Below are 26,373 nucleotides of genomic sequence, written 5' to 3' on the forward strand. Positions count from 1 at the left end.
CCCCATCGCAGAGATCTCCACACATCCATTCTCATCCTAAAAGCGAATATCTAAAGTTCTTTTTGTAATGCGATTTCCTTGTGGTTCCTTACTCGGTACAGATTGTAAATACACGATTTACGAGAAAAAAAATAGCGGAACTCGTAATAATAAATTTAAAAACAAAAAGAAACAAAATTAGTTTTTGGATGAAATAGATATCTAGTAAATTTCATGACGCATAATAGAGAATAATTCACATATAATTTGTTCGAAAAAATGAAGAAAATGTTTGAAATAAATATTAAAAATATTTTTCTTGTTTTACAGTAAATTACTGAACTGTTTTCAGAAAAACAGTTCTGTACCATTACTTAAAATATTTTTTTTGTATGAAATTAACACTGAAAACATAAGATATAAAATGGTTTTGGTAGGTCGAATTAAGAAAAATTTATGTTTTTTTAAAAATTACTTTTAAAAATAAGGTAATAAATAAAAAACAAAAAAAAGAAAATTATTTTTTGGTAAGTTTTTGGAGGTTTATATAATAAATTTATGATTTCAGATATATTTATGTAATTAATTAATTAAAATTTTTCTGTGATTTTTGCATTGTATAAGGAAATGCAAAGGTCTTTCCCGTTATTTTCATGAAAGCAGTTGCACTAATGCATCCGCGTCAACATCCACTATATATATATATATATATATATATATATATATATGTAGTGGATGTTGACTTTTGTTTTATATATATATATATATAGTGGATGTTGACGCGGATGATCCTGATCATTGATCTTGTTTATTATCTGAGGTATATATGATATTTGCATACATATTGATACTTCCTTTTTGTTTTATATTTTTTATATATATATATATATATATATATATATATATATATATATATATATATATGTAGTGGATGTTGACTTTTGTTTTATATATATATATATATATATATATATAAAATATAAAACAAAAAGGAAGTATCAATATGTATGCAAATATCATATATACCTCAGATAATAAACAAGATCAATGGACGAAAACGAAAAATTAAACATGTAATATAACGCACTAGTCTTTAAAGGCCGTTGTCCGTTGACGGCTGCAAGTCGGCGCCTGTAACGCGTTATTCCCACAGCATTCTCCCACCCCTTTCACTTATTCTATAAAGTGAGATTTCCCTTCCCTCTTTGTATCATTCTCTGCTGTGTAGTAGCTGGTATTCTTTACATCATGGGTTATCTCACGGTTGGACTTATTGCTACTGGTCAGTAACATTAAACAATTTTAAGTGCACTAAATATTATTATACACTAAAATTTTATAAAATATTCACCGATATATATATACATATACTATCAAATTCAGATAATATAAATTTTTATTTAATAAAAAAAATTATGGCAATAAAATTTAACGTACCACAATTTGTATAAGCAATAAAAAATTACAATATATTTCATTGTATTGCTAAAAACATATATAAAAATTATTAAACAATAGATATATATATTAAACCAATATAAAAAATTAGAAAGGAACAAATAGTAAAATTCTACAAAAAAATACTTCATAACTTAAATTAACTAATGCAGTTACAGTTAAGTATTTCACGTTACAAGTCTATTTTACATTAAGTTTTACAAATTCAATTATTTATTTTTCAAAATATTTATTTACATTTAAAACTGAAAATCTGGCGTAAATTTCAAACAGGGCTAAAAAATATTTTTAAAATACATATCACTGGTGTTTTTTAGTGCGTAAAATTTAAACATTGAAATAATCACATGAAAAAACTCACATTATAATCACAAAAAAATTAATCTGATTAACAAATTTTTAATTACTGCAGAAATAAATAAATAAACAGTAAATAATTTACTTAAATTGATTAAGTTATTTAAAAAATTTACAGTACATGTCAAGAATTAGTAAAGACCATCCCTGAATCCATTTTCACTAGTTTCGGCGTGACGTCTGTACGTATTTATGTACCTCGCATAACTCAAAAACGATTAGCCATAGGATGTTGAAATTTTGGATTTAAGACTATTGCAACATCAAGTTGTGCACCTCCCTTTAGATTGCAATCGATTGGACCAAAAGTGTCCAAAAAAGGCCAAAATCGAAAAAAAAATTGAATTTTGAATTTTTCTTAACTTCATTAATAAGCCCTCATTGAAAGCTTTTCAACGATGTATCTTAAGCGGTACTTATTTACATTAGTTCCAGAGTTATAGCCAAATAACGTTTTAATTAATGAAATATTTGAATCTTACAAGGGGATGAGACATCTGTTTGAATCCCACTTCATCTCCTTTTTTTAACTTTTTTTGAATTTAAATATATTAATTTATTAATAATTATTAGCCTCTGGCCACAAAGCAATTTTTACGTTAAATAATAATTCAATAATAACAATTAAAAAACATTATATATATATCTATCAAAAGTTATTAATGAAATAAAATTTTATGTACTTCTCATTTCTAAAAAATGATTATATTTAATTTAATACGCGTATAAGGAAGTCATGTGGTGACCACATCAGATTTGTTTTTTATTATTCTGGGTATACAAAGGGAAATTTTAATATAACTATGATCATAAAAAAAAGAAGCGATCGAAGCCCAAAAAACATGTTTATGTATGTGAAACAGTAGCAAATGAAGTAGGTGGAGATAAATGAATGAGGTTTTTTTCTATTAAAAGTAAAATAAAATTTTGGTAAACTTTATAAGTTCTACAGTTTCAATATTTAAATGATTAATTTTAAAGGGGGTATACAGTTATTTTTATTACATTTTCATTTACAATATACTCGTATTTAACGCATTTATACTTACATTATGAAATTATCTAATTGAAACATAATTTAAGCATCGCATTTTTGTAAAGATCCTCTGTTGTACGACCTGTAAATATTACAAAAATAATTAATTTTAATGTTTCAAATTATTTTTATTTCTATTTTATTTTAAAGGGTAGCAGATTATCAAAATACAATCGATATAAAATGTTCGTGACGTAAAAAAGTTTTTTAACTCAATATATTGATCCGTTATATCTTAATAGATTTTTTATTTTTAAATAGTAATTATTAGTATAAATTAAAATAACGATTCGACTACTATTATAGAAAATTTGATTATAATCTTATATTATAGAACATGACCGAATGTGGTTTAATCTAAAAATAAAATGGGTACATTAAAAAAGAATAATTTTAAATAACACTATGCAAAACAGTTCATTCAAAATAATTTGTATATAATTAGAATATATAATAATCATATAAAAATAATTTACCATGATTATTAAAAAAAGTTTTATTACTTCCGATTTTAGTTCATTTTGCAAATTGAGATTTTATATTTACTTTTAGATTTACTTTTTTTACAATCAGAGGTTAATAAATATAAATAAATCAGTATATTTAGATTAAAAAAAAAGTTAAAAAGAAAAAAGGAGATGAAGTGGGATTCGAACCGATGTGCCATCCCCTTCAAAGATGCAAATATTTCATTAATAAAATTTTATTTGGCTTTAACTCCGAAACCGATGAAAATAAGTAACACTTATGATATATCGTTGAAAAGCTCTCAATGAGGACTTAGTACTGCAGTTAAGAAAAATTCCAAAATCTAGTTTTTTTTATTATTTTTGGTACGATTGCAGTAAAAAGGGGGGCTTTTCAACGATGATACATCGTTGAAAAGCTCTCAATGAAGGCTTATTAATGACGTTAAGAAAAGGTCCAAAATCCTAATGTTTTTGGATTTTCGGCTTTTTTGGACACTTTTGGTCCAGTTTATTGCAATCCAAAGGGAAGATGCGCAACTACATGTTACAACAGTCTTAAATCCAAAATTTTAACATCCTACGGCTAATCGTTTTTGAGTTATGCGTAAGTACGTACAGATGTCATGCCGAAACTAGTGAAAATAGATTCAGGGATGGCCAAAATGGGATATTTCCGTTGAAATCTGAAAACCGAAATTTTTTGCAATCATTTTGCTTCATTATATTTCTGTTACCACAGTAACAGAACTATAATAAAATAAAAGGATTTTTTTCCTTCGATAAATATCTTTAATATCTTAACTTCAAGGGGGCTAGCCTCGATCTATGGCTTAAACCTTCCTTGGAATAACAGAAATGTATCTATTAAATTTGAAAACAATCGATCCGTTGGTTCTCGTGTAATGTTATTAGAAATGGACAAACAGATACACAGAGTTTTGCGTTTATTTATTTTCATAAAAACTGTATTTTAAAATTAAAATACTTTTTTAAATCTTCTAAAAAAAAAGATACCTTTGTCGCAAGTTGTATTTGTTTTTTAAAAAAAATTTTAAGTTTTAAAAGTTTTTATTGATTTTACTTTCCATATTATGTTCAATACAAATCTGACAATTTACAATATATGCTAATCATATATTACTTTGCAAAGGAGCAAGTAAACATAAGATATTCGTAAATACTAAACTAAAGGATATAAACAGGTTACTATTTTTAAAATTAAGTACAGGTAGGAACTACAGCATTAAGCATGGAGTGGATTTTATTTATAATTTTACGTTATCGACAGTAATTTAAAAAATAAAACTACTATGAGCTATAATTAACAAAAAAGATGATGGGAAACAACAACTGATTTTTTACTAAATTACTGCCAGTCCAACTATAAAAAGATGATTTTTATTAGTTTCAATTTTTTTAAGTTGAACAGATTGCATTGGATACAACCACAAATTAAGGTTATCTTGTCCGTTATAAACATTAAACTGAGCGTACCTCAGAAACGACTCGACCAATTTTCAAAACATTTTTGGTTACACAACTTCAGATACACTACTACAGCACATATAAGTTTCAAGGAAATTGATCTAATAGTTTTGGAGATTTTTGAGCCACAAATTTTTATACATAGGTATATATATATATATATATATATATATATATAAACATAAGGAAATTACAAGTTAAATGAATGGTATTTTCGTACTCCTCATACTACAAAACATAAAGAAAATTCAATTTCAACCCCAAATCCCACCTGCGACCGAAAGTAATACCGTACTTTTTTCGGAAGTCTGAAAAAAATTAACCAATTTACTAATAATACCATGGAATTTTAGGAATTATTTACAGTTTATTTAACGAGAAAAGTTGTAATAAGCTATTTTAAAAATAAAGTGAAATTAAATACATAAAAAATATATCTTTTGTGAAATTTACATCCTTTATAAATACAACGTACTATTTCCTTCCGTATACATTTGTAACAGTTACCGTTTCGCACAATCATTGTAGTAATGTGTTCAATTTTTAATATTTATCATCACAGATAAATGAATAATAATTTCACGTTACGTTATATAAAAGAGAAATTACTTTGTTATACGTTATATATTACCCGCGTACTTTCTATTAATAGTATTTATATCTTCATAATACACAGATTACCGAAAAAAATTAATCCATCAAGTCTGAAATTTTTTTTATTGTTATAAATAATTAATATTTAATTTTAAAAAAGAAAATAAATACACATAAATCATATGTATATTTTTTCATTTAATTAGAGTACGGTAAAAATCTACTAACAATGCTTCATATTATATTATATTTTCTAAACCACTTTTAATAATTATTAATTAAAAATCTAATAATAGATTTAATTAAATTAAAGCATATTAAATTAATTATTATTATTATAAATTGGAAAACAATGTAATGCTTAATGAATATTTCGTGTCTATAATTATTACAGAAAATCATTAATTTATTTTTAATTAACAATTTTACGAAATTACTACTCTGTTATATTTGTTATATTTGATTCTAAAGAAACTGAAAACATTTGTTTTAATTTCACATTTCACTGATTTTTTAAATGAATTTTCCATTATAACGTATAAATTTAAATCTTTCAAAAATTAAACCTTAAAAAAATTCTAAATTCATAAATTTTGAATAAGAACAAAAGGTAATCTATTTATAGAAACATAAATTTATAAAATAACAGAATGAATCTGTCTGCGATGTTACGCTCGTCTTGAACTAAGAATTGAAGGGTTAATAATAGCTGACCAAATGATTCCCGATTGAAAATATTATTTCATTCTCCTCCACCTTATAGACAGTAGAAAATTTAAAAGGAATAAAAGTTATCAGGAAATTAAAAGTTATATAAAAAATAGCGGAAAATGGAAACGGAAGTGGTTTAAGACATCTGCCTCAGATTTATAATCATATCAAAGCCACAAACTAATTATAAGTATTCAGTATTGTAGTGGTAAGCAGGTATAAGGGACACCTGGAAGGGTATATTATATCTGAACAGGTGTCCATACAACTTTACTCACTCATTTCAAACAATTATTTTCATTTTCCAGTATTAAAATGATACATTGTTTAGGTTTAAAACTGTTTACAGCATTTTCTGTGACGATTTAGGTGTGTTTTATTTTTAATAACAATTACATTTCTTAAAATTTTCTTCACCTTACAAACATTTTCTCAAAATTTAATTGTCTACAAATTTAATTTGTTTACAGCCAAAACAGTTACTTTACGAGTACAACTAACATAAAAAGATGTGTTTTGCGACACATCTATTTTTTTAAACAATTTTCTCAAAAATTACAAGAGATATATTGTTGAGACATGTCTTTTTTCTCAATTTATTTTTACATATAAAAACGCACATGGCACCGTTGGGAAAACTTACTCCTCAATTTAAATTTCAGTAAAGTTTAATTTTACTCTTTGAGCAGAAATCAGGTAGAGATTTATCGTGAGCTATAACTCGAAAATGCAAAACCGTTCCAGATATACATATATATTTCCCATAAAAAAAAAGGATAATGTGTGGGTTTGTTTGTTGTATGTGCTCACATTCTTATTTTAGCGGCTATTGGCGCAAAGCGGACCAATGGTATTGCGCCGGGCGGCTGCGCGCAGCGCACGAACGACATATTTAAAATTAGTGTTTTGAAGATAAAAAGAACGACATATTTAAAATTAGTGTTTTGAAGATAAAAAGGAAACAATTGAGGTTAGTGTGATGATAAAAAAACCGCAACTCAAAAAATAGCTAAAAATGTTCAGGATTTTAAAGCTTTTCGTTGTAAAATTTTTTTTTGTTGTTAGTACGCTAAATTCATGAAGGTTATTTAGTTATAACTAGCAAAAACATTTAAAATAATGTGAAATGAAACATAAACCATGCAACATTTTCGCGGCGGGCCACAGGCCTGCTCTTTTCCTCATTTTTCTGAATATTTTTACTTTAGGACATGTTCTAAAATTTGTTGGGTTTTTTTGTTGAGACACCTGTACACTACTGGATTCACAAAGTTATTAAATAAACAAATAATTTTTTTGACGAGAAGTTTTCTCTTAAAAAATTATGACTTTTCAGTACAAATAACGATTACAACACGTAAAAAATCATCGATTGTATAATTTAACAATTAAAACACAAAAAACGATTTAAATACTAGATCGTGAATACCGGTGTTTTTTGGTGGTTGGGTTTCAATTAACCAGATATCTCAGAAACGGTCTACCTGAGACTGTACAAAACTACAAATTTACAAGTACAAGTACATTAAACTGATAAGTCGGTAATGACTTCAATATTTGATGCGATTCAACTATTTTTTCAAATAAAAACTATTTGTACGAGTATGAAGTTTTTTATTTTTTGTATTTTATTTATTTATTTATTTATTTATATTATAAAAGAATTAAAAATTATTTTATTATTTGATATTCTTAATTTTAAATCTTTTTAATATTTTAAAAATTGAATAAACTGATGATGACGCTAATGTCGAAACGCTTACCTTAAATATCGTATAATAAATAAATACATATTTCTCTTAAAGCATCTCACACAAAAAACTGCTTTTGTTTTAAAAACTGTTTTCTTTAAAACCGTTATAAAAAATTGTTCATATAAAATTATAAAGTTTAATTACTTACTCGAAATTTTCTTAATTATAAAATATACAATGTTCAGGAAGAACGTAACCCTTAATTTTTGAACATAGAAAAATGAAAGTTAGCGAAACGATCTATCTTTGGGTTTGAGATTACTACTCTCCCAAGCACCCAGGGGAGTAACTCCAGAATTTTAAATGAAAAAGTACAGTAGAACAATCAACCTTAACTAAAATTTCGATCGTGTAATTCTTTCTCAGCTAGTTTTAAAATAACTTTTCAACACTTAAACGTAAAAAAATAAAATTTAGTTAATCTTTCTGCTTCAAAACGATTTATTTTTCAGTTTCACATCACTAATTCCGGGAGTACAGTATGTTTAAGATTTTCGTATTTTTAAATCATGACAATGTAAATAAAGAACTATTGTCAATATTTTTTACAAGAAAAATCCTTTCCTCTTTAAAAATGTTAAATTTAAAAAGTTCTGTATTAGTAATATTTTTATTTATTTATAATTATTTTTTTTATTTTTTAAAAAACACATTTTTTTTCATGATATCACCACGCTTGTGCGTGGGGTATGGAAATGGAGCATATGAAAAATGCCATGCCTGATCGGGATTCGAACGCAGGACCTACGGATGAAAGGCCGAGAACCTACCACGCGCGCCATTTTTATTCTTTTATTTTACTTTCTCTAGATATTTAATTATCATTAAATTTACGAGATTATCATTCGTGTAATTAGTAAAATTCAGTAAAAATAAAAAATTAATGAAATTCAGAATATATCAAAATTAAAAGGAACAAACGCTTAAATATTTCATAACCACAAAAAGGTATTTATTTACATAATAAAAATATAATAATAAATGACAAAAAATATAAATCTATAATACAAAATAGATACAGAATTTTAAAAATCTACTAAAAGCATACGGTAAAGTATACCATTATAGCTTAATAAATGAAAATGAAACAGAGTTTTTGTGTTTAAAAGAAAAATTGACTGATTAAAAAAAAAGTTTACATAAAAGTGAAAAGATATAAAAAAACATGAGCGTAACATATTAGATAACACTTAATGAATAAAAATAAAAAATGCTATTAAGTACAAATTAGTTAATACGTATGGACTATATTTATCACACTTTTTAAAATGTAGTATAATAATTATTGTATTATCTATTTTAACTTAAATACGTAAAATTTAATCTAAAAAATCGTTCCAGAGAATAAAACTAATTAATAAAACACGCGTTTGTATTAACAGAGATTATTATAACATTTGTATTTGAGATGAATAAATACTGGCCTTGTTACGATTGTGAAAGGAGTAGAATGTTATTTCTTGGTATTTATCATTAAAAGATACGTAAAAAAATAAAAATAAACAAGTTACATACTTGTTAATACAACAATAACAATTAACATTTTCTACTAACTTCTTTATATATGTTATACAATTTATTTATATTAAAAAAATAATTCAATTTATTTACAAATAAATATTATACTTTCACAACACAACTTATGAATGTAATTTACTTATTATTTCAAATATTTATCTCCGTATCAATTAAAAATCTAAATATAAATAAATACGGATATATTATACGTAAAATATAATAAATCATTCCTACGTAAAAGTAAAAACAACATTATTTTCAATAATTATTATTAAGTAATAGAATTCCGTAATTATGTAAAAATAGACTTAATTTATTGTTTTAAAAGTTTCCTATCGGAATTCTTAAAAGGACTTCACATCGGTTCATCGTAATATACGAATAAACATTACGTAACGATTTTAAATTGACATAATAAAATAAGTAATTACCCAGATAAGCGAAGAAATACATTAGTGTAATCAACCTCCTAACAACCAAAACATTTAAACAAAAAAACGCATAAAAGTAATCGAATTATAAAAAAGATTTATTTTCAATTAGTCACTCTTTATTCACTTTAATTAAAGCGTAAACACATAATTAATTAATTAAATACGGATAATTATGAAACGCATTAATGAATGTTACACCCTTGTCAAAAAATTGAACAATTCACCTAAATTTATTGATTTTATTTTAACGACACAGTCGTTACAATTTAATGCACGAATGTACAAATAATGTAATGTACAAATGTAAATTTAATGTTAATGTACAAATGTAGGATACACATAGGCTTACCTTGTATATCCTACATTTGTACATTTGCAAATGTGTGTCAGGATTCGAATCCTGATTTTTTATCATGACAAGGTGTCATTATGAACATTTATTTATTTATGAATAATAAATCAACTTCGCAGTATAATTTGACGGATAAGGTTTTTTTAATTTCATAAGAAATACATAGAAATACAATTTAAGGAAATGTTGATTAATTTCTTATTTATAATGCTGTTTCCTAATTCTACGTGCACAAAACATCTATACTATACGTGTTTTTGTTCTCATTTATTAAGTCGTGAATGATATCGACCTAAATATTTTTTTTTTTTTTTTTTTTTTTTTTTTTTTAATTTTCATCGATCAAAACAAATAATTGCAAACCAAAATTTTAATCCTCTCACACAATTATTAATTATATTGTAAAATGTCTAAATTTTATTATAAATTAAGAATTCTGTATGTATGTAGTTACATACATATATGTAACTACACACGCACGTCAGAACACACACACACAAACGCGCGCGCGCACTCAGAGAGAGAGAGAATGAGTGAGAGAGAGAGAGAGTGAGAAGGTAAAAGTTCTTTTTTCTGTGAAAAGGAAAAGAAAAGTAATGTAGTACATCTTTTAGCTTGAAAACAAAGTACATATCTACAATGTAATTTAGTTGAATATAATGTATCAATGTACATATTACCCACAACTGGTTGTATGAATGGAAAAATTCAATTTAAATCTAAGCTTCTAATTTCCGAGATCTAAAACTACAGCCCACAATATTACGAATAACCTATTACTCAACACCACAATGAACTAATTTATTTACTCTTTATATATATGCATTATTTAGTAATTATGATAATAACTCTAATAAAAAATAAATTGATTGTTTGCTTAATACTTTAATACTTGTAATATTGCTGAATTAATATTAATCTATTTATGAAACCAACTCCGATCATAATTTATTTAATTAACTATAATTACATCAGTAGATCTATATTTTAATTCGTATAAAAAATTAAGGTTATGAGTTTACTGGTTACGCAAAAAAATTTAAATAAATATTACATTAAAATTTAAAAAAAGCATTAAATTATGAACCAGTTTATTAAAGCTTTTAATAACATCATTCTCACTGTTTATAAATTGCATACGCGCTCAAGCACACACACAAAGTTTTACTTCAACCAGAACATGCTATTCCCTCCGGAGAAGAGAGCGCATTGCTTCCTCCAAAAACTAGGGCCCCGGTAGGCGTATTCCTGTTAGCCCGAAAGGCGCTAGCACCGTAAGGACTTCAGCGAACGGACTGAAGCGGTATTACGCCTGGGGTACGAGGCTCAAACACGTCGTCTCCCACGATCAGCCCCGGTAAATCATTTCACACTTGGTCTTTAGGATCGGAACGCAAAACACCAAATCCGTCCATAAATAAAACATGAGAATCTATAACCGCCACTAAATAACCAATAACCCGACCGATAAAAGAAAGACGCAGCAGCAAGAGACTTTGTCCAGGTTGTGCGATTATTTGGGAGACAATAAATTCCCGCTACCCTTGCGTTCTGTTCCGTTCCATACACACACACACACACACACACACAGTTACAGAGACAAAGGGGCACAGAAAAGAAAGAAAAAGAGAGAGAGAGATTGAGAAGGGGTACTTAAAGTACACCTGTCTTGAGCCCTAAAATTAGAATAAAATTCTCAACCTAATATCTTCTTTAATAACTGCTAAGGTTAAATTTTCAAAAATCTAATTTATATATATATATACATCTTAAAAATAATCTTCGACTTTTTAATTTATAATTTTCAAATTTTACAATATAATAAACGATAGTGTAAAAAAGATTAGAATTTTTCTATAAAATGTTTTATTTTTCATTAATAAGATGGAAAAATTCGAAAATAACTATTTTAAATACATACACGCACAAGCGAGCACACACGCACACACATATAATGGCAATTAAACAACAACCAATCTAATTTTCAAAGGTAATGAAAAAGAAACCAAATATCTGAATTTGTAAAACATGATGTCCTGATCGATTCATAATCAACGAACGGCCAGCAAAAACTATAGAAGATAAATTGGTTAAAATTTATATACAGGTTTTTCTTACGAGTACGTCCACCCTAAAAAACGATTTATGGAAATTCAGAGTTTAACAGGTTAAAATGAAGACACTAACCTACAAAATGAGAACACTAACTTATATAATATTTTTAATTTCTCGGTAATAAATGAAGATATCAAGTTATTTTTTTTGTGTGTTATCTTCATATGAATATCTAAAATCCAATTACTATTTTTTTTTTAATTCGACCTTGAAAGGTGCGAGGAAAGGTAAATAATTTTGAAAACTATTGAAAATTTTCCCCATTCCCCACTACACTAAAACGATATATTCAACAGATGTGGTCTTGCAAATACTCTTCAGATAAATATCTAAAACACATTTTCTGGTTTTTTCAAGTCCGTATCTTTTAAGAGATGTGACGGTGTATGACGCGGCCGCTCAACCAACACAGCCACTGCCATTGCAACTGTTACTGAATTTGCAACGCGACTGGTTGCACCTTATTTTTTTTGCGTTGTAGGAGGGGAAAGCTCTACCAGACACCGTATGCCCGAACATACGATAGTGTCGAGCTGTCACCGACTAAAACCCTCTACCCCTCTCCTGCGACTGTCCAATCTAGGTATCTGACCTTCTGGGACGTTTCTCAGATCGGGGACAGTCGCCTTCTCCTGGAGAAAACAATCGTCCGAGTCTTTTCAGCCGCTAGTTGAACCCCACTTCTCACCGGCCATAATCTATTCCTCGTTTCTCCCGACTACGGTCAAGGCTAAGTCGCCCGCATAGGCAATCGGTCGTACCCCTCGAGAAAGTCAGACCTTTGTAAGCAGTCGAACTGGCTGCACTTGCCTCCGGTTACTTGAATAAAAATCATAAAATGTAAAAAATGTTTTTTTTTTTTTTTTAAATAAGGAACGAAGTACGGTCATCTCCTAATGGTGTTTGTCCGGTAACGCTAAGAACCGGGCAAAATAATTACTATTGTTAAGATGGAGGCCAACTATTTTGAAACCCTCACTTCTTCAGATCACTCGGTTTCGGGTCCTGTATCGACCAAACTGTTGTTCTAAAGATATTACAATACACTGATATTTTTATTAACTGAAGAGGTTTAATTTTTATTTATCATCAGTATTCTAGCACATCGGGCTAGTCTAGCGGTTAACTCTTCGTTGCAAATCAGTTGTTTAACAGCAGATTTTCGAAGTCGAAAGTTCTGAGGTTCAAATCCTCGTAGAAGTTAGTTTCTTTTATAAGGATTTGAATACTAGGCATCGGGAACCAGTACACATTCACGGTCGGGGTTCAATTAATCAAACGTCTAAGAAATGGTCGGCCTGAATCTGTACAAGACTACACCTCATTTACAAGTTTTACAAATCATTCTCGTCTCACTGGGCTGTAGAAGTGGGGATTGCTTATTGTTCAATATTTGAACCGATTACAACTTTTCGCTTTAGAAAAAAATAAAACTAATTTGGGTAGACTAGTTTTATATAACTTTACTTGAAAGTATAAAATTAAATTTATCGACAGTTAGCCTTATCTCCAACTTATTACACATGATGGAAAAATAGAGTAATGTTTTAACAAACGAAAATCCATTAAAACAATCTAAAACAAGAAATTTGCTACAACAATTTTATTGTTGCTAATTCGTAACAGAATTTCAAAACTGCTCTCAACATCTCGAACTTATAATAATCGAATTTTAACTTTAATATCGAATTTTTAATTAAATCGATAGTTTGTTTATTACATGTAAAACAATCTGCAAAAGAATGGTTTTTGAATTCTGCTCTATTGCATCAATTTAATTCTCTTGTTTTGGCCGACGGTCAAATATTTATTAACAGATTAATATCCAGTAATTTCTTTTCAACATTCCGTTTGAATAGTTCAACTCGACATTAAACTGAACATTTTCTATAACTCTTTTTGCCACACTGAGTTACAAAGAGAGTTGAGAGAGCTTAAAGATTCGGAAAAGGAATTGGAAATACGAAAAGAGAGAAAACTTTTGAAATTAATTGATTTTTAACATTTTAAAACTTTAAACATAAACATTAAAAAGCAATAATAAATTTAAAAATTTGAAAATATTCAAATAAAATTATTAAAATAACTGCTACGTAATCTGTTACTCGTATTTAAGTGTAAGCAATTATTATTTCAAACGAACAATCTATTATTTATGTTTAACATAACAGCTATTTTAATCCAATAACTTTACTCAACTGTTATAACTTACGAAATTAATTTTATCACTAAGTTGCTACCGGTTTTTTAAAATTACTTTTATAAATTAATCTATTTTTTTAAATGAATTATTTTTTATTATTTTCAAGATGTAAAATATAATAAAAGAAATTTATTTTTTGCATCTAATACTGGAATTAGCCATTAAATTATTAATTAAAATAATGTAACGTAATAAAAATTATCAAAAAAGTTTAACAAGGAATTAAACAAAATGTTTCTTTACAATTTAATTTTAATTAATAAATTAACAATTAATACGATCCACTCCACCTTACCAGCACGTTGTACTCTAGATCTTTCGGCTTACACGGAAGCCATTAACAGGAGTTAAAATTATAAAGTCAAAAGTTTAAAAAACATAGTTAAAATTTAAAAACAGTCATGACTGTCCCGGTCCTACTAGTATACTCTTCATTTTTAATTTTAACTATGTTTTTTAATTTTTTGACTTTAAATATATTAGTTTTTAACTCCTGTTGATGGCTTCCAAGTAAGCCGAAAGATCTGAAGTACAACGTGCTGGTAAGGTGGATCGTATTAATTGTTAATTTATTCATTTAACATATCAGCGATACCATGTTTGAGAATTAATTAATTTTAATTATTAACAATTTTTTATTAGAAGTTTATACTAAAAAAAATTAAGCCACAAACAACTCTACTTATTAATGCATTAATAAATCTATATGAATATTGAAATATTAATTAAACAGTACTTTATTTTAATAATATAAACATTACAATATTTATATATTCTGAAAATTAAAAGAAGTTCCTTTATTTTTTAACAATATATAATAAATATTTTCCCATAAAGTTCTTAAGTAATAAATAAAAGAAATCTACATTTTTTCGTAATTCTGAAACAGGAAGTGTATTTATAATATTAAAAACACATTCAAGGATATTTCAGAACGTTTAAATTTAATAAATTCCTTAAGACGAAAGTAGAAAACAAGAAATAAATAAGAAGGTTTTCGATAAAGTGAGGTGCACCAATTTTTATAGAATTAAAACACGTGATGAATGTATTAATTACAATATTTACCGATTAACAGTTATTCTTTAAAACAAAACTTTTATATCAAAATCGGAAATTCTATTAAAAAGAAAAAAATGATTACGCAATCTGTTTAGTAAGCAAATTACTGTTAACTTATCCGATTACTAGAGAAATTTAGTTATATCACTTAAAAGTAATAAAAAGTTTGTAAAAAAAAATTAATTTTGTAAAACACGCAATAATGTAATAATAAAAGTAATAATATTATATACAATAATTATGTTTTTAAAAGCAAATTTAAACACCGAGAAAGCACCCTGTAATTTGACTGCCGATACTTTTTGTTTTTACTTAACCTAATTACAGTTAACGTAAATTCCCACAATTACATTCGCTAATAACATTTTATTAAATCGTTACTATTAATAATAACAATTTAAATTATATTTTGTAATTAATATATTTAAAAGCGGATTAACTGTAACAATCATCTAAAACGTTTATCGGTTACTTAATACCTTTTTTATTATTTTAACAAATTATTTTCATATACACAATGAAATAATTTTAAATTACTGTTTATCAGAGCGTAAATAACTGTTATTTTTTTAAACGTTACATTTTATAATATACTTATCCGCAATAAATATTTTAAATTAAATTTATACTATTAAAAAAAAACCCCGTTATTTTCATCCATTTATTCTTGCAAAATTTTATTAATGTTATTTAAAACTCCTCCCTATATGTCGTAACTCTGATTCAATTAGTCGATCGATCTAACGCCACGACCATAAAAAGAGGCGTGTATTTCCTTAAACGTATTAAAAATACTTTTTAACTATTCGCTCCGCCCAGTTCACTTCACAGCCATTTATGTTTGGTTTATTTCGTTCTGAACCGTAAACTAATAAAATTATTGAAAGCAATAATTAACAGCTCAAAAAAGAAACCTTACAATAGTATAAAGAAGTAAACGTTTCTAAATGAATTATACTAAATAAAATCAATCCATAATTAAATACAATACTTTTTTTTTTGTCTTCAGTCATTTGACTGGTTTGATGCAGCTCTCCAAGATTCCCTATCTAGTGCTAGTTGTTTCATTTCAGTATACCCTCTACATCCTACATCCCTAACAATTTATTTTACGTATTCCAAACGCGGCCTGCCTACACAATGTTTTCCTTCTACCTGTCCTTCCAATATTAAAGTGACTATTCCAGGACGCCTTAGTATGTGGCCTATAAGTCTGTCTCTTCTTTTAACTATATTTTTCCAAACGCTTCTTTCTTCATCTATTTGCCGCAATACCTCTTCATTTGTCACTTTATCCACCCGTCTGATTTTTAACATTCTCCTATAGCACCGCATTTCAAAAGCTTCTAATCTTTTCTTCTCAGATACTCCGATCGTCCAAGTTTTTCACTTCTATATAAAGTGACACTCCAAACATACACTTTCATAAATCTTTTCCTGACATTTAAATTAATTTTTGATGTAAACAAATAATATTTCTTACTGAAGGCTCGTTTCGCTTGTGCTATTCGGCATTTTATATCGCTCCTGCTTCATCCATGTTTAGTAATTCTACTTCCCAAATAACAAAATTCTTCTACCTCCATAATCTTTTCTCCTCCTATTTTCACATTCAGTGGTCCATTTTTCAAATACAATACTAGTAATTTTAAAAAATGCCAAACAGTTTGTATAATAAATTATTGTTTTACATTATGAGTATAGTTTTTCTTAACCAATATTTTACTGGCAAATTAATATGAAATTTTTATTATGATGATATAATTCAGTTAATTCGGATGGCGAACAGAAAATAGGAATGGTTATTTGAACTTTAATCTTTTTCCCTATTATGAAGATTTTGTTGAATGTTTCCAGCACTTTCAGAATATAAAACCAGTTATTATATTATATTACATTCTCTCAGAATATAATCTCATAATTATAATTTATGCCGAATTTTTATTTTTTTATTCGATATATTAAAAATGTTTACGAATAATAAAAGAATTTATGTTTTCATAAAAGGTAAATTACAACTAGAATCATATGGGCTGGTCCTAAAAAATCGGAATTTGTACTGGTTTGAGACGAGTGTAAAAAACAGTACCTGAATAACGATAATCACCTAGGAGTAACACTGATGCCGTGTTTAAAATTTTCCGGTATCCGCACCCTATTTTAATTTAACCTTTAGGGTCGTTAAAATAAATTTTATTTCTCCTAAAAATCTTCTAAGGTATAACTACGTCAAATGTTATCTTTTCATCTATCTAAAAATTGATGAAATAGCGATTCTGTGAGTCCTTCCATTTATTTTTTCCTTACATTTTATAGTATATTTACACGGAAGGATATCTGTGCGATGTTACATTATGAGAAAATCTATTACGTCTCAATATAAAATATGAAAAATGAATGCATAAATATCCAAAAAATGCTTTAAATTATTAATTAGAATTACTTTATCCTTCTATAATCAGGCCGATTAATTTGTTTCCCTTTTCAAAAGTTCACAAATCTAAATTTACTAAATTAAATCGGTTTAATTGTCGTAAATTAGATTTTATGATAATTACAAATAAAACACTATAATTGCTGTACACGAATCGCTTTCATTATTAGTATAACATATAGTTTACAATGAGTTATTATAAAAATCAAAATAAATGCTCATATGAATTTAGTAAGATTTGTATATGTAATTTTAATTCGGTTATTAATGCCTTGAAGATAACGTAACGTAAAATTAATGAAACGGCGAGAGAATTATTTACTAAACAAGAAACGATTTACACGCAACGAGTAAAATATTAATGGGAAAGTAGGCAATGACCCTAACTTTTTATACAATGCTATTTCATAATAACGTAACTTTGAATACACCGTCCTTAAAAAAATATACGCATACAAAACAATAGATTATAGAGAAGGGAAAATATTTATATGATCAATAACTATTTCCTTTTTTAAAATAATTAAAAATAAAATAGTAATAACAAAACAGTATAATACTTATCAAAATTTAGCGTTATTATTTTTTTAATAACACATAAAAATACATTATACATACTTACATAAAATGAGTCATTAAAAGACACATCGAAAAATATAAATATAAATACTATTTTAATGAACAGCTAACTGATAATCTTTAAATTGAATAGTACTATGAACTTAACGTATAATCATGGGAACTTTTAAAACTGATAAAAATTTATTTTGTGTGAAAAACCTCGAGATTTTCGAAGTCCTAATATTTTTCAAGGATTTTATATATATATATATATATATATATATATATATATATTAATTAATTATTTTTAAAGATCAGAGAATAGTAAGTACGGCAAGTAAATAATTTCTTATTTAATAATTGGTATAATTAAAATTCTGTAGAAACATACGAAAGTAACTTCATAAGTTTGCAGAGCCGTTTGAAATTTTTTTGACTCAATATGAAAAACTGTTTATTGTTCTCCGATCGATTGATTTTAGAACAATTTTGTATATCACACTATTGCTGTGATATTTCCTAAAAACCCAATAGTTTTGTAACTTACAATGTTGTTACATCTATTTTTTTCATAACTGAATTTTCCAAGTTAGTACTGTCTGTCAAACCGTATTCAAAGATTCTTTGCTGAGCCTGATGGGTAAGTGATATATAGCGTCGGGCATGTATCATAGCATGTCATGAAAATGACATGAACGCTTTCAACTCGGTTTTTTTCCGTTTCCCCATTTATCTTTCGAGAAAATAAAGCAGTCATACAATACAATTTTAAGACGAATAGACATGAAGAAAAAAATAACTAAAAAGTAATTAACAAATCAGAAATCGTTAATGAAAAATTATTCGAGCACGTATTTATATACTAATTATAAATTAAAACATACAGCCGGTTTAAAGTACACGTTAATAATTTAAAAAAGTAAATACGTGTAATAGTAGTAAATTATACATTAGAAAATGCTTAAACAAAATTAGTAATCAGAAATAAAATTATTTTTTTTTGTACGCAATAAATGGGATGCAGAAAACTCAGTTTTTTTTAAAAATACTATTTAAAAATTCATCTACAGAATGATAGTTTCTATAAAAGAAACTATTTTAATTTTACTTAAAATAAATCTGCGGGAAAATCTCAATAATTCAGTAATTTATTGAAATGAAAGCTTAGTAACGTTTTTGTATATCGAAATGCTGTGATGAGTTACACGAAAAAGTTTTGTTTTCTGTTTTGGTTAACAAACAGCAGATCTTTAACCGATTTACCGATTACAAAATACAAGCAGATTATAAATGCACAGCAGTGTGATAAAAACATATAACTGTTTGAAAGAAGGAAATCATTGTAACGATTTACGTATCCTGTTTGATTATAGAACTCTGTTGTATATCCTGTTTGTCTGTCAAAAGATAATATCCGAACAGTAAATAAAAATGTTAAAAATGAAATTTCCAAGTTTCTAAGATCTTAATCCCCGAAAAAGGATATTCAAATGTTTCGAATCCGTATTGCAATAATTTTGCTCCGATGAAGAAAAGAAGAGTAATAAAAGATGTAAATGAAGTTCTCAAAATCGTATAAATAAAATCACAATACGTAGATAAACAATGTTTCTTTGAATTTAATATGATAACCGTCCGCTATTATTAATACTAGATATCATTCGTTAAAACCAAAGCTTAAATTAAGCAGAATTTATTTTTATTAAATAATCAGTACTTGTTAGTCCAAGTTAATCTCTTGTGTCTTTTTTTTCTTTGTCTGTTACTTCTCCTCAGGGACCTCCTTCGATTATAAACTCAATCCGAAAGGGAAATCAAGGGAAACTCATCCCTGTACTTCTTCCGCCATTTTTATGTTACGGATAATAATCAAACATCTTCGATATCAAGTAGCACGCCCGTTGGTTCTGTAACATAGTTAGTAGCCATGATGTTATCAGGGAGAAAGCATGCCGAATTCTCTCAGGCATGCTTCCCTGTGCGAGCACCGTACGTCTAGATTAGATTACGTATGCCGGGTAACCGGATGGTCACAATAGTTGTATCTTATTCAATACACAAAGGCTTCCCAGCTATTATATTGCACATCATATAATTAATAGAAATAATAATAATAATAATAATAATAATATATATATATATCCTCTCTCCTTTTAATCTATGAAAAGGCTTATCGCCCGATTACATATAGGCTAACATATCCGTATCATTGGTCTACGGACACTAGTTATACTAAGTAAATTGGTGTAATGAACGGGGATTCCGCGTAGGGCGCTATTGAATTCTCTCTTCCCGACAGATGCCGATAAGGAATATTACGAAATTCCGCATGGATTTTCAGTTTAATATAAATGAACAGACGATACACCTGTACTGCGCTGTACTTTCTGTTTCTTATTATATTTTTACATTTGTAAATGTACTTTACGATTTTCTTTATACATTTAAAATTTATGTATTTTCAGTTTTCCAGTATTTACTTTAGTTCATTTATAATATTTTATGCAAGTTTGTAACAAAAAAAATAAATAAATAATAACATTCATTTTAAAAAAATGGCACTCAATTTTGACACGAAGACATTTATTGAAATAATCCCTGATAATAACATCCAGAAATACAATTTCTTCTGGTTAATTTTTAACTACTCAAAAATATTTTAGCGAGATAAAGAAATCAGTAAATATACAGAACACATCATGAAAAGCATACAAAAAAATCAGACGAAGAAATAGATTGATAAATTCATTACCGGAAGTACGAAAGAACCGAGTGTTCCGGAATAAATAAAAGGTGGCTGTGATATCAGAGATACTGATACAACTTAAATCCGAAACCAACCGCTATAAGTCTATCGTACACCGGTATCTCATCTATTGTAACTCTCTTACCCCATCCTTTTTCAAAATGATAAAAAATTGTTACATAAAAAATTTTAATATGTGTAAAAATTCCAATCCTGTTACGAACGTTTCCGAATGAACATAGAAACGATACCGTTCCATCACGATGAAAAATCAATTTATTATTTTTTAAAATTAAATTTTACTTAAGGGGATGATAAAAAACTAAGACCGTTCTGAAGATAAAACAGTATATTTAATCCAAGTGACATTTTTCAACATAATCTCCACTAACTTTAACACACTTGTCTCACTTCTAATCAACTTATTTATAACATTCTCCAAAGAAGCTTTTTTCTTGATATCGAAGCCAAATAACACGTTTTCTTTGACGTCGTCGTTGACATTAAACGTCTTACCACTTTATGCCTCCTTGAGTGGACTAAACAAATGGAAATCATATGAAGCAATGTCAGGAACGTACAGGGGGCGAGGTCGCACTTCATCGAATTTCTCGACATTTCCTCTAGTTACTTGAAACTGTAAGGCCGGGCGTTATGTGAAACAGATTTTTGCCTTCGTACTAAGACCCATTGCGTTTTTTGAACACTTCTGGCTTCACGTTGTTGATAAGCATGTCGCAATAGTATGCGATATTTATTTCTTAACTGATCTTCTGGAAAATCGACTAAAACCAGGCCTTTTGTATCCCATCAGATTCTCATTATGATTTTTCCCGCTGATGGTAGGATTCGGAATTTTTTCTTTACAGCAGGAATCGTGTGCTTCCACCTTTTTAACTCCAGTTCATAATGACAAATGCGCGTCTAATCACAAGTTATAATATAGCGCAAAAAAGTATCATCTTCCTGCAAATATAAGCGAAGATTTGTCTCCCAGTGATGATGTGTCAACTTTTTTCCTGTTTAGCCTCCGGGAATTACCGTTCAGATATTACTTCAGAGGATGATATGTACGAGTGTAAATGTAGTGTAGTCTTCTACAGTCTCAGTTCGACCGTTCCTGACATGTGTTGTTAATTGAAACCCAACCACCAAAGAACACCGGTATCCACGATCTAATATTCAAATCCGTATAAAAATAACTGCCTTTACTAGGACTTTAACCCTGGAACTCTCGACTTCCAAATCAGCTGATTTGGGAAGACGCGTTCACCACTAGACCGACCCGGTGGATTAGTGTCAACTCTCTTGGAACTCGTTTTGCGCTTGTTTTATTGGCGATAATGTTATCGACTACACCGGCACTTCATTGTAATTTTTCAGCACAATCTTAATTGTAATCCGTCAGTCTTATAGAATGAGAGAATCTACGCGGGTTTCAAGCGCTGAAGTTGAAACTTAAATCGGATAAATCCAGAAAGATACTTGTCAGTCATAGAAGTTCGACGGTACTTTGATTTTTTTACCCGCTTGTAAAAATTTCTACCGTCATACGACTTTGCCATATTTTTTGGTCGAACAAAATTAAAAGTAAACCGGTTTTTCACATTTGTAAAGCAAAATACGGATCGCTGCACGCTGTTCAACTAATCTGCAAACTTCAAGATGACTCGCTATCGTTAAATGAGACTTACAAAGAGCTGATCTATCGTTATCAAAGCGCTACCGACTTAGTGGTCCGAAAGTATTGTAACCTAACCGACTTTTTTGCCTCTAAAGCTATTTGTATTTTTTACGATTGAATGACCATCGTATATTAATAATAAATTCATAAAATATACCAATAATACGCGTTAATTATTATTAATCAATTACAACTGATTATATAAACAAAATAAAATATATTTAATAGCGTAAAATTAAAAAATATAAAATGTACGTTTATTCGTGTTAACATTCTTTAGTAAAAATAAAGAAAGGGAAAGTAAGATCTACAAATACAAAAAAATAAGTAATATTTTGACAAACGTACCCGTACCGTTAATATTATTTAATAACATTCGTTTGCTAAATTTATATCTCTTTACTTGAATTTTTTTATTACTTCCTATGATCTACGTACGGCGGATGTTCGAGTATGTATTATAAATACGTTATTTTTACACAAAAGAGTTTACGAATACGATAACGCTTAGATTAAATGAAAGTAGTAAAATGAAAAAAATCTTGAGATACTCGTAATCATAATTTAAGGAAGAAATAAAATTACATCCACTTTCTTCAAAGTAATATCTTATTGTATTATAATTCCATTATAAATTACGATGATTATTTTTTTAATTTTACCGTTATCCGTTTTTATTATTGTATTGTTTTTACTCAATTTTAAACGTTTAAAACTATATATACAATTGTAGCCTATTAAATTTCTCTCGAATGCTTCAACCTTTTTTCTTGTGTATTAAACATAAGTAATCTGAAATACAATTAAAGCATTTATACGTCTTTAAATGTTTAAACGGAATCAAAATACTTTTCCTTTCGATTAAAATAACGGTTGCAATTTCAGTTCTTAGTAAATAATAATGTATACCGGATAAAATGAATATACGAAAGGTACAGATCCTACCGAATTTTATCAATACCTATCGTATATAGCCTAAAGGACATAAAAATAACCGCCTTTCTTTCGGTAATTTTTTCTTATTATATAAATCCTGGACGACCCGATAAAATATGAAAAAAAAAATTAAAATTCATTCTACTGAGAAAACAACAGGAATGATTCTAGTTGCATAACAATACAAAAAAGAAAAAAAGGAATTCTTTCTAAGTGATTATTTTTTATTAATCATGGAAATAAAATAATTTTTTTAAATAAAACCCCCCGATTTCAAAATTATCTTTGGTAAAAACTAAAATCTGTAACACTACATGACTTCCTTGTACGTCTATTAAATTCCATATACGCATTTTTTGCTGCACTTCATTTAAACTTATTTCATTTGAAAGCGGGATACGATCCTCCAATTCTTTAATAAAGTGGACAGTTATACAATTGTTGAAATATTAGTTTTTATTAATATCAATTATTTATACGATTATTAATTCAACAATCTTACATGAAATATTAGGATAGAGTAAAAGTACCTTTATTACTCGTAATACTAAATCAGTATTATTCCTATCTTCCTGAGTTGCTGAATAACATAAGTTGCAGATTTCTGGTTTGTCGTATAAATAAAAGTTAATAATAATTAAACTATTCAGTCTTCTGAAATCCAGTATACTGGTTACAAATGTTAATTTCGATCGGTGTAAAATATTCAATTTTTATTATTAGATTATTTTGTGAATAATTAAAAATTATAAACAAACAATCATACAGGAAAAAGAAAGATTTTTCCATCTCTTTCCCCGGGCTGAATCAACGTGAAGCATAAACACAGCCCGGGAGAGTGAGCCTACCGGCTGTAAGTCCATCATGACAGGCAGGCCCGCCGATAGGATCCGCCGCAGGGCAAGGAAATTAAAAAATTTCCTTGCCCTACCTCCACGAATTTGATTCTATTTACCTTAAATTACTCGGTAAAAATCCCTTTTAACGTTGTTTATCTATATCCTTTTTCTTTACAGACATGCGGGTTTCTCGCTGTTTACATTTATTGCGAACAATTTGTTTTTCGTATACGGAATTTTTTTGCGTAAGCTTTTTAAATCAAATTTTCATATACGGAAATTTGAAAGATTCTAATTTAAGCTATATTATAATTGATTGTGCTAAACCCGATGGTGCTTTTTAGCTGATAGCGATGCTGTGTTAGTAAATTAAATTTATTAACAGTGATAGATCCGTTGCGATGTGGAGGACCATAAAACCTTTGTGGTAGGTTTTAGAGCGAGTATGAACTCTAGATGTATAGGTGATGAATTGAAACAACGCCTTGTTGCTTATTGAATTATTTAATTTCTTGTCGTCTTGACATTTCGATAACACAAAATTGAACTACTAAAATATAACGTAACAAATATAATTAAACTTAATATCTAATAAATATAACTAATAACATATACTAATAAAATAAGCGTTCATCCGAACATTAGTATGCGCGTCCGTCCGGATTGAATGTACAAGACGACCGCTCTGGGTCAGAATCTGGCGTCGAATGCATACATGACCATTCCTTGCGGTGTTATGACGTAGGACATCGTATAACCATTGTTTGCCGGAGAGCTCTAGCCCTCGCTAAGTAGCAGCACCGATGGCACAAGCGGAACGTAACAAACAGAAAGATTAAATTTTTATTAATTTCTCGATTCACTAAAATCTGACTTTTTATTCTTTTGCATACGGTTTAAATATTTTTATCTACAATGAAAAGGTATGACGTAATTAATTTATATTTCGCCTCAATACTATAAAACTAAATGCCATCTAAAAATCTCTTTTTACACAAATTTACTTAAAACACCTTTCCTGTATAGTTTTGGAATTTAAATTACTCTGAACACTTTGACGTTTTCGTTTAAATATTAATTAAATAATTCTACAAAATACTTATTTCAAACCACCAAGAATTATTTTAATGGTAAGTATTATTAGATCTCCTCAGCTTTTTAAAATTTAAAGTCTCTTTTGCCTTGTAATTGTCATCATCAGATTAAATCACTGTATTCTATTTTTACAGTTATGAAAACATAGAAGAAAAATTAGCTCTTAATAAATGGGAAAAGATACTTTTAGATTCTGTTATTTTTTAAACAGTTTGAAAATACGCTGTTTGAAAAAGTCGGAACTAAAATATTGAGATATATTTCAACAGAATTAAACATTTCTTTATATTTTCTTTTTTTTAGAATTTCAGCATAAAAATAGAACCTATTTTAAGTTTCAGATTTACCTGGAGATTACATTTCTGTATTTTTTTACAAATGCAGATAAAAATTTTCAACTTTGCATTTTAAATAATAAAAATAAAAACGTAATAAAAGTACATATATTACATTATGGTTGTACCACGGTGACAGCGTTAATTTTTCAGAAACATAGATTTTAAATGTTAAAATAAAACCAAAACTTACAAAATTTTAACGGCAGATCAAT

At 27.8% G+C, this 26,373-nt stretch overlaps 1 protein-coding gene and 1 long non-coding RNA gene across 2 annotated transcripts in view; one reads left to right on the plus strand and one right to left on the minus strand.

Annotated features, from left to right (window-relative positions):
• The window catches only part of LOC142327362 (uncharacterized), a 288,215-nt gene that overhangs the window by 214,334 nt on the left and 47,508 nt on the right, over positions 1-26,373 (minus strand). The window lies entirely within an intron of this gene.
• Positions 1,209-26,373, plus strand: part of LOC142327361 (uncharacterized) — a 63,278-nt gene continuing 38,113 nt past the window's right edge. Inside the window, exon 1 of the mRNA XM_075370339.1 lies at positions 1,209-1,261. Within this exon, the coding sequence (XP_075226454.1) occupies positions 1,228-1,261 (34 nt within the window). The 5' untranslated portion in view covers positions 1,209-1,227. The remainder of the gene's footprint in view (positions 1,262-26,373) is intronic.

Source organism: Lycorma delicatula, chromosome 7, assembly GCF_047948215.1.
Source record: "Lycorma delicatula isolate Av1 chromosome 7, ASM4794821v1, whole genome shotgun sequence".
NCBI classification, from domain to species: Eukaryota; Metazoa; Arthropoda; class Insecta; order Hemiptera; family Fulgoridae; genus Lycorma; species Lycorma delicatula.